Below are 15,098 nucleotides of genomic sequence, written 5' to 3' on the forward strand. Positions count from 1 at the left end.
GAAATTTAAAAAAATAATAGATCTTCAATTATCCCACCTAATCAAAATTAATTTTCATTGTTTCCAAAAAATCTTCTTTTTTTCTGTCCATACATACTTGTAATGTCATAACTGCATTCAATGTTCCCACAATTTTAAATTGTTTTTTACTCATGTTATGTTATCAATACTTCTCATGTTGCTTTATAGTCAGTATCAGGATCATAAATAAAAAGGTTGATATCGGGGTACCTGGGTGGCTCAGTCGGTTAAGCCTCTGACTTCAGATCAGGTCATGATCTCACGGTTCATGAGTTCGAGCCTGCATTAGGCTCTGTGCTGAGAGCTCAGAGCCTAGAGCCTGCTTCGAATTCTGTGTCTCCCATTCTCTCTCAGCCCCTCCCCCACCCATGTTCTGTCTCTTTCTCACAAAAATAAACATTAAAAATTTTTAAAAGTAAAAAGGTTGATTTTTATGCTATTTTAATCTGGCTTTGCATTAGAATAATATTTACATTTTTTAAAAATTAACATTTATTTATTATTGAGAAACAGAGAGAGACAGAGCATAAACAGGGGAGGGGCAAAGAGAAGGGGAGGCACAGAATCAGAAGCAGGCTCCAGGCTCTGAGCTGTCAGCACTAAGCCTTACGTAGGGCTTGAACCCATAGTGAGATCATGACCTGAGCTGAAGTTGGACACTTAACCGACTGAGCCATCCCACATTTACAGTTTTAAAAACTGACATACTTCTCATATTTTTACATGCTTAGGAAAAATGCACAAAGCATGAGAATTAATTATTTCTTCAAAGTCTGGGGAAAAAAAACCACTGAATCTATCAAGTCATGTATTTTGTAAATGGAGTTTTACTAAAAACCTTGATTTTTCCTGCATCAGTAGTCATATACAACTTTTCTCATTAAAATTTTATAATTTAATTTATGTGGATAATACCAATTCATCTACACATTTGCATATGGTATATTGTCAAACAACTTTGCATAATACACCATAATTTAAAAATATTTTTAATAACTATATATAGATTGCTACAGCTCCTTTTTCATTTTCAACTTTATTCTGTACTAATTTTTGCTTTTTTTCTTTTAGTATTGCTTTCAAAGAGTCAAGTCTTTATTTATCTAGTTTTCAGCTTTCCATTTTAACTTTTATTGTTATTATTTTTTTCAATTATCTGTACTTGAATGACTTGATTTTCTTTCTTTTCTTATCTCTTCAAATAAAATTCATGAAGCTCTGAATTATCTCCAAGTTCTGCTCTGGTCACATTAGTTAGATGTTGGTATGTAGTTTTTAAATTCTTGTTATTAGCTAAATAGTCTTTTATTACATCTTTTACTTCTTCCTAGACCCAATTATTATTTACAAGACAAATTTTGTATCTCAGGGCATTTGGAGTTGTTTTCATTGTTGGAGCTGGAGCTGCAAACAGAAAATGTGGTTGATTTAAATCTTTAAAAACCTGTTGAGAGGGCTCCTTGGCGGCTTAATAAGTTAAGCATCTGACTTTGGCTCGGGTCATGATCTCATGGTTCGTGAGTTCAAGCCCCATCTTGGGCTCTGTGCTGACAGCTTGGAGCCTGGAGCCTGGAGCCTGGAGCCTGCTTCAGATTCTGTATCTCCCTCTCTCTCTGCCTCTCCCCCACTCGTGCTCTGTCTCCCTCTCTCTCAAAAAAATGAATAAACATTAAAAAATATTTAAGTAAAAAACATATGTTGAGATTTTCTCTGAATCTTCACAGATAACTTATCTTGTACACATTTGTAGACACTTGAAAAGAAGAACTCTGATTAAATAATCTGAAAGGTATATTAAATAGACCAAATTTAAATTCCTTTATAAAGCCCTACTGTTCACATATTAAGGTCCTTACAAGGACTACATGCAGCAACATTTTTGCAGTATTTAGCAGAGGGCCTACCAATAAATAATTGGTAGCAGTAGTTGTAACAGTAACAGTCATCATGGTCTGTTAGTAGTTATGTTTTCCTACTTCTTGTTCAGGCCCAGCTGTATTACTGATCTGAAGGAGAGTTACTAACTATGTGTTCCTGGTCTGGGGTTTCTTATCAATGATATAACATGGCTGGAGTAGATGCTTTCTGAAGTTATTTCCAGCTCTAACATTTCCAAGTCTCATTTGAAGGCATTTTCAGAACCTGGACTCTTATCTATACCAGATGTAGGTCACACATATCCTTTGGTGAAGCAAGTTGCTAAAACACTCTTTATGAGCAAACTCTCTGGAGACTGAAGTCAAGATAGAAATTTTTACCAAACTCACTACTCCATCAGAAAGTTCTAGACAGACAGAAATCAATCATTCTTTTTGAAATACAAGTAAAAATTTCAAAGCTATTTATCAGCCCTACTTGTGCTTTCCAGGAATAAAAATAAAATTTCCAAAGCAATTTAAGCCAGACCTACGCTTGTCCTTCATAAGAGTCTTGGCATCCATGCTAACTTGTGTTCATTTTCCATCACTATTAGCAATCAAAGAATTCAACAGAAAAGGTGAAATACAAAGTATTTGCATGGCTGGTTATAATTCAGGAAATTTCTTCTCTAAGAATGTATATCATTGAGATTAAAAATTACTATGCAGAATGAAAATTCTCATCTTTATTATTAAGAGTGAAAATCCCCAGTAGAGCATCATCTACTAACAAGCACATCTGGTAATTAAAAACAAAACAAAAGCTTTCCAATTAAATTATGGGCTATATGTGGATAATCTTGTGCAAAAGCAATAAAAACTGTGCCTTGATACCTTTTGAAATAACCCCCTTGCTGCAGTTTTAGTTCTGTTTTAAACAAGGTATCATGAAAAGCACAGGCTTACCTGTACGATAGACAAAGTTGCCTTCAGTTTCCGATGATGAAGGAGACACCAATTCTTCCTCAAATTCATTGGAACTAAAAGATCCCGAATGGTTTCTTTGCCTTGTCTTTCCCATCATGGCAGCGTTTGTGGCCATGACATGTCTCAAAGAGTCGTTAAGGTAACGATTCAATAAGCTGCTCTTGTATTTTGGTGGTGATACGTAGTCCTCACTGGCCCGTGACTCTGGTCTCACTCCAGCTTTTATGACTGAGCTCTCACTTTTAATCACAGGATGGTGAACTGGATTATTATAGCCCCCTTCATTTATGTGGTTTCTTGGAGGATTTTCTCCATCTAAGGGAGAAAAATATCACTAGGTAGTATTCACATACACTTTTCCCCCACCACCCAACTGCTAATCATTAAATATATACATAAAGAAAGAATATTTAAAGTGTATAAGATTAGCCTTGATATTCAAGATTAATTTTTAGGCAAAGGAAGCAGAAATCTGTGTAATCTCTCCCTGTGGTATTTTAATTTTAATGAATTTCAGAGAAAATGTTATTCTGACACATGATAAATCTATAAACAAGAGGAAGCAGCCATAATTCTGTTCGTCATTTATAGTATTGTAAAAGTGAGGTTACCTCATGCAGTAAAAAAGAACCATTATGACACTATCATGTTTTGTGGAGTCAACCTTAAAAATTGCAATTAGAGTGAACTTCTTATTAATGGAGGCAAAGCACAATAAAAATATTAACAAACCTTCAGAACACGAATCATCGCTGCTCACACTAAGCCGCTCAGCATTTCCTTGAACGTATTTGTTGTACAACTTTATTCTTAAAGCCCAGCTTAAATCTGGCTGTCGAACAGTATTCTTAAGCCGACGTCTTGCATTAGCAAACCAATTTGACACCTAAAAAAGTTTTATTTTTCAATTAATGAAACATAAAATATTACCCATCACAAGATGAATTTCCCACAAAGGACCTAAACCTCTCTCAGTGTATCTGATCATTAAGTATTCTCTGAATGTAATAGGATTAGACATTCATTGCATTCACTCATTCAACAAACATGCTGAGCACTTACTACAGAGACTGAGCCCATACTGTATTCTGGGAATTAAAAAACAAAAACAAAAACAAAAACTTGGCCATGCCATCAAATGCTCAGTCTAGTAAGAGAGGTAGGAGAGTGCACACATAACTTAAATTTTTTTTAATGTTTATTTATTTTTGAGAAAGAGAGAGAATGTGAGCAGGGGAGGGGCAGAGAAAGAGGGAGACACAGAATCCGAAGCAGGTTCCAGGCTCTGAGTTGTCAGCACAGAGCCTGACACGAGGCTGGAACTCATGAACCACAAGATCATGACCTGAGCTAACGTTGGTTGCTCAACCAACTGAGCTGCCCAAGTGCCCCTAAATAACTTTAATATAGGAATGAATATGACGAATGGCTTAAGAGCCATTAAATCTAATGATACAGGAACCCAAAGGAAGAAGGAACTAGTTTCATATGTGACTCAAGATTTCATGAGGAATTAAGTGAAGAGTTGAAGGAATATGTCGTGTATAATGGGTAGGGAAGTGTGTTCCCAATAAAGAGGACATGAGAACAAATATAAGTCAAATTCTAGAGACATTGTGATAGGTGAAGAAGAGGGAAAAGTTAAAGAGGACTTCGAGTCGGCTCTATGTAATTAAGAGAAAGTGCCATTTTGAGAAAGAAAGAACTGTTTGAGAATGAAATGATGTGCTTGGTTTGGGGAATGATTAGTTTGAGGTACTAGAAAAGCATACAGATGAGATGGGCAGCAAGAAAACAAAAATGATATTTGAGACTAAAGGGAGAGGAAGATCAGACGTGGGCCAAATGCACAGAGGTGACACCGGCAGTTATGAGTAGGCAGAAAGAGAGATGGTTGAAGACCAAACCCTGTAAACCTCTAGACATCAAAGGGGCAGGACTATAAAGGAGGAGCTAGTAAAACAATGAGAGCAATCAGACAAGCAGAGGAAGAAAACATGCCAACTAACACCCAGCTTTTAGTTGAAAGTCAAGTGCTTCTAAAGCAAACAGGTGAAGACAGAGAAACAAACACTGCAAAACAAAGGAAATTTACTTCCTTTTTTTAAAAAGATGCTATTGGATTTCCAGAGGTTAAAATGGTATTTGGGAATTCCTTTAATATATCAGGCTATCATCAGGAAAAAAATATATAAGTAAATAACCAGGAAGTCCAATATTGACTTTTAAAAGAATGAAATGTGGAAAGAGAATTACAACTTTCTGCCAATTTATTCTAGAACATGACTCCACAGACTATAATAGTCTCTGTGGCAATGCTTGCATTGGAAGTTTCTTTTTTCTTTTTTTAGATTTATAATATAAATATACAGTTTTTACACATTGCCCAAGACCTAATTATTGAATAAACCAATGGTGAACTTTTTAAAAAAACAGAATCACAACTTTTTCCTCTTTTATCTCCATGGGTTTTTAAAACATAGTAGTTTTCCCAATTTACACACACACACACACACACACACACACACACACACATCATATATAGCATACATATTCAATATTAATCACCTCCTTTGTGTCCTCTTTAATTTATGATCATTGATGTGGTAACTCGCAGGGCTTTTCAGAAGTCTTAGTTTTTATCAACCCCTCTTTCCTATCAAGTTGTGCTATTATAACTATGATTTAATCTAGCTTCAAATTCTCAGTCTTCTCCAACCCCTACAGACAGACAACTTCTCGGACTATTCATTCAATACATAGCTATTGAGTAGCTCTTATGCTCCAGCCATGGTGGTCAGTGCTAGAAATGTTAACTGTTAGGATAAGTTTTGTCCCCTGCGCACATGGAAGGATTAGCAGAGAACTAGGTATTAACTGTGGTATATGGGTGAACATTCACTATGGAAGCACAAAATGCCTGGTCCATTTCTCAAACCTCCCTCTATTCTCCAAATCATGGGCAAAGTATTCATCCATGTCCTTATTAGTAATAACTGGGAGTTTTAGAACATTATTTTTCTGAACTTTTTATCTTCCATTTTATGCACTTGAATAAATTTTCACCATCACCATCAAATTCAAGTGTTGACGTGCCATTATGATTTAAATGCTTACGTTCTTCAGATCTTCATTAGTGTCCTGTTCTCTTGTCACTGTGGTGCAATGGAAAGAGACCTGGCCTCCTGTTTTCAATTTGCCAAAAACATGTGGAGTTTGAGAAGTCACTCAACTCTTTTGAACTTCAAAACCTTCATCTATAAAATGCATCAGATGGTTCCTAACATGCTTGCTAACCCTAAAAACTAAGATCTGTTAATATAGTCTACACTCTCCTAAAAAAGTGTTAATTCATTCCATTTATAGTTGATATTAACCTACCTTCTACTCTTGACGACTACCCTTTCGAGCAATCAGACATGTGTTTATGTCCTTCTCTGCTCCCATGACCTGCAGAGGACAAACCACAACTTCTCCTATGCCTATGTAACATATTTATTAAAATTCAGTGCCAAAACTTATTACTTTCTTTACTAAACATCATATAATTCAGATTAACTTTAAATCTTAACTAACCTTAAATCTTAGTACAACCATCAGAAGTACAGTATAAAATACAATTCTTATTCAAGTCTTCATATTTTTATTAAAATGCAAGGGCCCTCTAATTTCAAAACCATGAACACATCATAATTCTAATACACAAAAACTGGGACCTTTATTTTTAATTTTTATTTTTTAAATTTTCATTTATTTTTGAGAGACAGAGATAGACAGGCAGAACGTGAGCAGGGGAGGGTCAGAGAGAAAGGGAAACACAGAATTCAAAGCAGGCTCCAAGCTCTAAGTCAACAGCGCAGAACCTGATGCAGGGCTAGAACTCATAAACCTGAGATCATGACCTGAGGGGAAGTCGGACCCCAGCAGAAGGTGGAAACTCAACTGACTGAGCCACCCAGGCGCCCTCAAGTGGGGATCTTTAAATGTCATGATGGGATTACGATTTTTCTTTTTCTTTTTTTTAATGTTTTGTTTATTTTTGAGAGAGAGGGAGAGAGAGACAGCGTGATCAGGGGAGAGGCAGAGAGAGTGGGAGACACAGAATCTGAAGCAGCTCTGAGCTGTCAGCACAGAGCCCGACGAAGGGCTCGAACCCATGAACCGCGAGATCATGACCTGAGCTGAAATCAGACGCTGAACCGACAGAGCCACCCAGGCGCTCCGCTTGCAGTTTTTCATATACAGGGATCATATCCTGTTTTGTGCTCTATATACTCAGTTCTTACCAAAATATATTAATTACATATTAGAAGATTTTCCAGAAAGGTTTGCTGATATCTAACATGGTCAGTCTCTGACCTGATTTCATAAGTTTGACTGGCAAACAAATTGCTAATATATTGACTTGCCAGTATTTTATTGCCAGAAATTTACAGTATAATTTAAAGACTGGATATAGTCCAAGGTGCTTAATAGCTGCTTGCATTTAAGTCATGTACACAACAGACAAACTGTTGGTTAAGAAATTTGCATAAAGACTGTTTTAAATTTTTTTTCCTGATGAATTAATGTAAATTCCATCTGTTTCACAGAAAGTAAAAATACCAATTCATACTTTCTACCTTTAACTGACTATGGATTCCTTGCAAATCTCATTAAATTCTATTTTACATGAAACAGGCCTCCATGGTAACATGGATAGGTTCTGCAACAGCATTTTGATGTCAAACTCAGAGCTTTAGAAACACTGTATTTTATAGTGAAAGCTTGCAGAACCAAATATCTAGAAGTTGGAAGGGAAAACTAGGTAATTTTCATCCCTACTCTAACAGAGGTGTTTACATTGATCGTATTGGCAGAGCAATCATTGCAGTAAACCCAAAGGGATAAGATGGCATCTGTCCATCTCTGAATATACAGAATTAACAAACTTATTCTGAGTGACTCAACTGAAACACTGAGAACCTCATTTCCACACCAGGTAGTACGACACTTGAAATAAGGTACAAAGAGCAATCTGAGATTCTGTTGAATATTTAACAGTTGCCATAATCCTTGTAGTTGATAACTACATATGTCTCTCAACAGAAGCACTCACCTAGCAAAAAAGGTGCTATGTCAACAGAAGGGGCAAAATCTTAGAAAGTAGCAATTTTAACCAATGGTACATGGACATTATCATAGGAATGTGAAACTTCTATAAGAAGAGAAAACATTAACATTCAGTCATTAAATGTAATCTCAAACTAACGCCACATGGATTGCACTCTGTATTGTGATTATGAAAGAAGTCATCCCAAGAAAATATTTCACTCTTATAAAAAAGCAAATATATATATTATATACATAAATTTAACAATATATACACATGAACAATGGGAAACATTGAAACCAAATGTAGCCCCTATATGTCCTTCTCTGAAAAACGTCTTCCAAGGCAATTATTCTTTGTAAGCTCTATATCTTATGATAATACAAAACACCAACTGCGTACCATTTTGTGTTATTCCACAATAAAGCTGTTTACATTTGGGGACTACAAAGTATATTTTTATAATGTTTAAACAGTGAGCATAGAAATTAAGCATAATGGAATATCTGGGTTGGTTAAAATACACACACACATGTGATTACTTGTCAATTTTATGAAAATGTTTATATTGCATTAGGAAGATGCCAGATTAACAATAAATAGCTCTTTCTGCTTCATTTTGCAGGGATATATAAAATGTAGTTGCGAATTACTGTCCTTGGAGCTTCGATCTGTCAAAAAAAGTACCTTTTGTGATCCTGAAAGTATTTCTTCCACTAAAGTTTCAGTTTCTTGCTTCTAGGTCTAATGGAGATGCTGATCAGGTTTTATGCCCTTCCTTATCAGTTTAGGAGTGACAAAACAAGGCAGAAATACATTTCATGAAAAGTTTAACAATTTGACACACAGCCAAAAGGAAAATGTGAAGTGTAAAAGAAATTCTCGAAATACAAGATACTCTGGTAATTAAGGAATAAAAGTTATGTTAGCCACTTACTAGCATCAATCATAAGAAACAGAGAGGAGGTACTGCAGTAAACAAGAAAAAGGAGTTTGGAACCAGAAGTAAGGGGAACACTCCATATTTGTACACTGATAAAAATATGACATATTTCCAGATAGACTAAAAATAATAAAATGAGTTATATTCATATCAGTCTATAAATGATCATATAGCATTAAGGATAATGTATATTCAATAGAATGGATTTTAAAACTAGAATATCTTTTTCAGATTTCAAGACATTACCCACGTTTCAGAATGGTGTTTTGGAAAGCCACAAGGTGATTATAGTGGTATTCCCGATTAGATCTCTTCATTCTACAAACATGTATGAACAGTTTATGGAAAGTACGGTGCTGGGGTGATATGGGGGTGTGAAAAGACATGAAAAAGACATGACTGCTCTGCTCAAGAAGCCTGACTCCACAGGAGAAATTTATTCACTGGGGTCTAATTTGCAGGGATCAAAAGGTTTATTCAGCTCATAGGTTTATACTTTTTCCTCCAGAAGCGTAAAGTATTTACAGAATTTATTTGGTTTCCCATAGAGTCAGAATTTGCTTGGATGCCTAATACATGTTTGACTTTCACAAATTCTCCCACATATATCAACTGAGTACAGTTGACCCTTGAACAACACAGGTTTGAACTGCATGGGACCACTTATACACAGAGTTTTTTCAACAAATACAATACAGCACAATACTGTAAATGTATTTTCTCACAATTTTACTTTATTGTAAAAATACACTACAGCATACATATAACATAAAGAATACGTATAACACACAAAATATATGATTGATCGACTATTCATGTTATCAGTAAGGCTTCCAGTCAACAGTAGGCTACTGGTAGTTAAGTTTTGGACGAGTCAAATATATGGGGATTTTTTACTTGTAGGGAGGGTTGGCACCCTAACACTTGTGTTGTTCAAGGGTCAGCTGTAGATAGATATGTATATACATACACACATATATGTGTATGTTATATATACATATATATATATTCTTACAAAAATATTCTATAATGTCTAATTGGAAATAACTCAAATTGGATTACTACATTTAACATCCCTTGGCTATTCTATACATTTTTATTTTTTCCATTTATCACTATAAATTTCCGGACACCAATTTCATTTCTTATAAAAATTTGGAAATCATTAAGCAGGTTATCACTTATTATTATAAATAATTACTTTTGCTCCATTTAAAATTTAAATAATTTTTTGCATTTTTATCTTCTGAGAATTAGTGTAAGAGAAAGAAAATGTAATGAGAAGTTTTCACTACATGAATGAAAACTTCACGTTAATGAGAAGACCGTAATAGCATTACCAAGATCTTTAATACAAAAAGAATGGTTATTTGTATTTGAGCTATCTTAGAGATAGAAAACAATTTGATTCTGTATTAAAATGACAACTACTTGGATTGCATCTCAACAAAACTACTGTACATAAAAATTTAGATGTCTCTGCTAATGACAATATTAGTTTTCATAATTAAAAAATGCTCTAGGGCAGGGCAGCTGGGTCACTCATTCTGTTCAGTTGTGGACTCTTGATTTCGGCTCAGGTCATGGTTTCCCCTTTCATGGGTTTGAGGCCTGTGTCCACAGTGTGGAGCCTGCTTGGAATTCTCTCTCTCCCTCCCCACGCCATCTCAAAATAAAAATATAACCTTAAAAAAATTTTTTTTAATGTCCTAGGGGGTGCCTGGGTGGCTCAGTCGGTTAAGCATCAGACTTTTGATATCAGCTCAGGTCTTGATCTCCTGTTTGTAAGATTGAGCTGAGCATGGAGCCTGCTTAAGACTCACTCTCTCTCTCTCTCTCTCTCTCTCTCTCTCTCTCTCTCTCTCTCTCTCTCCCCCCTTCTATGCCTCCCCCACTCAAGCTCTCCCTCTCTTTTTCTCTCAAAAAAATTGTTCTCTGTTGGGTTTTGTTTTTTTTTTTTTGCTTTCTGTATGAAAGAATGCAAGCATTAAATATGGAATTGTATGATAAACCAAATCAAGCTAATGCTTTATTGCTGACATCATTGTGAAACATTCGAATAGCTCTATAAACTAGTGTATTTTCAAAACAAATAGCATACCTGTTTAAACTGAAATTTGAACATATGCATTTATTTTCACAAGTAAAGTTTTTCTGACTGGAATCACTGAAAATTCATAGTTTTATGTTAAACAGATATTAAGCCAAGAACACTAAATAAATTTTCCCCTCCAGTGCTGCAGCAAATCACTATTAATACTATTGCCTGTTAACATGAAGCAAAACAGATGTTTTTCCCTACAATTGTATTCTGAATATAAGCAGACAAATGCATATTATCGTTTTAATAAGCTTGAATACAAGTCAACTTTCATGCTTTGTAAAACTTTCCAGCAATTCCTAAAATGACTTTAAATATTTTGAAAGGCAAGTTTTATTTTACCTAGTAGTTAAATATTGTCTTTATTTGGCGTCTCCCTGACTATAAATTTAATGAAATAACCAAAACTTCACAAATGCAGTCATGTAGTGCTTCTATAATATACAAAACTCCTCAGCTCATTTAGCTCCTCCTCTTTCTGAAAAAACTTGTTCTGTTTGCATGTGTAAAAGTTCATGCCGCCAAATTTATTAAAGCCTGGTGTGTTGGAAAAACCATTTGATCTGGAATTACATTACTTCCAGGCCACCTCTACCCCTTACGAACACTTAGCTTCCACAGTGCCTTGGTGACATCATCTGTAAAATGCTCATAACGGCTCCACCTCACCATATTTTTGTGAATATCAAATAAGACGATGTAGAGAAAAGCTTAGTGAAAAGTAAAGGAGTGTTGTTGACTGGAGAACAAACTTGCACCCTGTCTCTGCACTTGACAAAGTAAACCAACTACTTGAAATTGGTGGCTTCTTAACCATAGTGGGAAGGTACCATCAGCAAAATTTTGTGGATTCTAATACTCAGGATGCTCTTATTAAAAAAAAAAAAAAAATCAAAACCCACTTCTTGCCCTCCCACTCCATTTCCTAGTTCTGTCAGTAAAGGTAATTTTGAAAGTTATCCTGGACTTGACCTTTCATAGGGGCCCCTAATGTGGGCTGCCTTTCTGCTTGGCTCTCAAAGCTTCAACCAGGCCAGCAGCTTCAGCATCACCCAGAGAACTTGTTAGAAATGCAAAGCATCCACTGCACCCCAGACCTACCACTCAATCACAAGCTCTGGTGCGGCGCCCAGCAACGTGAGTCTGAACACGTCCCCCGAGCGATTCTAACGCCCACCCAGGTTTGAAAAACTCACTGCAGGCGCCCCATCTGTAGCCCTCCACGTACCGCGCGCCAGTCCGGATTCCCAGACTCCCTCTCAGAACGCGCAGCTGACGCCACCGCCTTCCCGAACAAGACACCGAGCAGGCCCTCCTGAACGGGGCATGCGCACTGCATTGGCAGCTAAGATTGAGAGGAAACCCAGAAACTTCTTACAACACGACTCTGCCCCTGTGCCAAGCCCCTCAGCATCCTCGCACGCAGGGGCCTGAGCACCTGGACCGGCCTCCAGGGCGGATCCCTGCCCGGCGGGAGGCGCCGTGGGGGACCCGCGAAAAGTCGACGCGGTTACCTGCACGAGCGTCATCTGCGAGCCCAGCGCCAAGAGGATCTTCTCGGTCTTGGTGGGGTACGGGTTGTCACGGTGCTTGTAAAGCCACTGTTTGAGGGGCCGCGCCATGTCCTGCAGAGCCTGCCGCTTGTGCCTCACCTTCCCGCCATTCTGTCTGGCCCTGGACACCGGGAGAGGAGGAGGCCCCGGGTGAGCCGCGCTGCCTGGCCGCGGCCTCCAGGGACCCCCTGCGTCTGGACACCTTCGCGCCCGCGGCCACGCACCCACCCAGAACGGCCGCCCAACCCGCGTCCCGCACCCCGGGGCGTCCGGCTGCGAGCTAGGTGCCCGCTGAGGAGCGCAGGCTGAGGGGAGGCCGGGGCTGGAGCCACAGGACTTCTGGGCGCGAAAATCGTTCCCTGGGCACCTCTCTGAAATGGCCTGCCTTTCGCAGGGGGTCAGGTGGCGGTGAGGGACACTAAGTTTGTCTTGGAATGGGGGAATATCTCGAAGCCAGCAGCCAGGGTTGGAGGTTTAGGTGACGGTTAAGTGATCTGACCGACCCCTCGCCCGCCTGCACCGCGCCCTTGAGAGGCTGTGGCCTCGCGGGTGGGGTCAGGCTGCCGCCAGCTCTCGAACGTTCCTTTGGGGAACTCATGCCTGCCGCTCGGGGCTTCCAGTCGCCGGCGGTCAAAGGAAAGGTCGCCTACTGGACGGCAGGAGTGAAGCAAGGGATGACGGCCGTCCACCCCGCCCTGCTTCGCTTCTCGCTCTCTATTTCCTTCGATACTCTGGAAAAGGGGAAACTTTCCAAGCAAGTTGTTCCTGTAGGAAGGACGCAGAACCTAAAAAACACTCTCGGGGCCTTTACCCGACTTAAAAAGGGGGGTTAAAACGCATAGGGTAAAGTTAAGGAAAAAGAAAAAAAGAAAACCCCGAAGTAAAGCACATTCACAGGAGGAAGAGGCCCGAGCAGCCCGGAGCCAGGCGCTGGGCGCTGCGCTCCCCCGCAGCTCCGGGAGGGGTCGCCACACCGCCGCCCGCGCGCCGCTCCACTTAGCGAGGCTCGCGCGCCTGCGCCGCAGCCTCCAGGACTTCTGCCTCTTTAAACACTTTGAAATGCAACTCCATCCGAAAGGACTGGTAGTAACATTTTGACGAAACCTAATCTCTATTTTACTAACCAACAACGCCGCAGAACAAGCAGCTGATGCAATCTTTCAGGTGGAGACGGCCAGGACGGCCCCTCCTCCCCCCGCCGGGCGCTCCCGGAGCTGCAGCGACGCCTCCGCAGCCGGCGCTGCGGGCCCACCCGCGAGCCCTCGCTCCCCAGCAGCCCCTCGCCCGGCTAAAGTGAAACTCGGCCCGGCAGGCCCGCGGCCTCCCCCTCCGGGCTCGCAGCGGGCCCCGCCGAGCCGCGCCCGCGTCCCGGGCGCCCTGCGGAGAGCCGACCTTGCCAACACCTTGGCCCAGGCACTGGAGGCCGTGGCGATGCCCTGTCGTGACACGAGAGGGGAAGCCCACGGGGCTGGCCTGACCCGGGAAGCCCCTGGTTGCTTGGCCCTGCCTGGTTCCTAGGCGTCCCGCTCAGTCCCTTCTGCCTCGCTCTCATCCGCAATCCTGCACCCGCGGTCCGGAGAGGGGCAGGTAGCCCCCGGCCCTGAGGTCCAGGTATGGGAGGACTGGGGCGCCGTTTCCAACAAGCCTTTTTTGAGGTATCCTGATGCCCCGAGTCCCCTGTATTTTGAGAAACTAATGCCTTAAAAGGGACACTCCGCAGATCAGGGGCGGAGCTCTGGGCCCCTACCCCACGGGCCGCGGCTACCACTTCCTCCCCTCCAGGCTGCAGGCGGGCAGGGGTCCCGGGAAGGTGCGCATACCCAGTCCTCCGGTGTCTCAGGCCGAGGTTGTCCTTGAGGGGCGGGCCGTCCGGAATGCCCACCTCGGGGCGGGCGTGAGGACTGTCTAGGACGCCGCCGTAGGGCCGGCTACCCCGTTCCCGTTCGGGAGCACCGCGGTCCTCAAAAAGCCCGGCGCCGCTGAGCTTGTTGAAGACGACGGTGTTCATGGTGCCGGCTGGCCGAGGCGCGTCGCGCCGCCGCTGCGCCTGGAGGCCTGGCCGCGGGGAGCTGCGCAGGGCTCGGGTTCTAGGAGAAGAGTCATCACGTTACTCGCTCAGTGCTCACATCCCTACGCGTCCCGAGCCCCGGACTTGGCGGAGGCTCTGGGCTGGGGAGCCGATAAGAGGCGCGGCGGCGCCACACCTGGACATGGGCACCCTTGCCTCTCTCCGCCTGGCTACACAGCTCCTCCTTCCCCACCAGTCCCCCGCATACTCCTGGGACAGGTCTCCAGCCTCCACCTAGCCCCGGCGATAGCTCCAAAGAATCTCAACCAGGAATAATTTAACCCGCGTAGGCAAAGGGAAATAATTCCTAAACGAGCTCTTATCTCGGTTTTAATCTGGAAGAAGTGCACTCGGGTTAGCGGAGCCGGATAAGCGCGGGGGGTGCGGGGTGGGGTTCTTCAGGCACCACGGAAGTCTAAAGCACCTCCGAGCTCTCACTCGGGTTGGACCGAGGGGTTGTAAGGAAGGGAAATT

The 15,098-nt window shown here is 41.3% G+C and overlaps 1 protein-coding gene and 1 long non-coding RNA gene across 3 annotated transcripts in view; one reads left to right on the forward strand and one right to left on the reverse strand.

Moving 5' to 3' along the window:
- MKX (mohawk homeobox) overlaps positions 1-15,098 on the reverse strand; it is a 65,771-nt gene that overhangs the window by 48,461 nt on the left and 2,212 nt on the right. Inside the window, exons 2-5 of one of the 2 annotated variants that reach the window (XM_029953191.1) lie at positions 14,377-14,643; positions 12,518-12,677; positions 3,600-3,753; positions 2,847-3,182 (exon numbers count right to left, since the gene is read on the reverse strand). In XM_029953191.1, coding sequence (XP_029809051.1) covers positions 2,847-3,182; positions 3,600-3,753; positions 12,518-12,677; positions 14,377-14,564 — 838 coding nt within the window. In that variant the 5' untranslated portion in view covers positions 14,565-14,643. Of the gene's footprint in view, positions 1-2,846; positions 3,183-3,599; positions 3,754-12,517; positions 12,678-14,376; positions 14,764-15,098 lie in introns of those variants that run through there. The other variant, XM_029953190.1, reaches the window with a different exon arrangement.
- Positions 13,873-15,098, forward strand: part of LOC115303428 — a 31,014-nt gene continuing 29,788 nt past the window's right edge. Inside the window, exon 1 of the long non-coding RNA XR_003914052.1 lies at positions 13,873-14,167. This is a non-coding gene — a long non-coding RNA (uncharacterized LOC115303428). The remainder of the gene's footprint in view (positions 14,168-15,098) is intronic.

Source organism: Suricata suricatta, chromosome 10 (assembly GCF_006229205.1).
Source record: "Suricata suricatta isolate VVHF042 chromosome 10, meerkat_22Aug2017_6uvM2_HiC, whole genome shotgun sequence".
NCBI lineage: Eukaryota > Metazoa > Chordata > Mammalia > Carnivora > Herpestidae > Suricata > Suricata suricatta.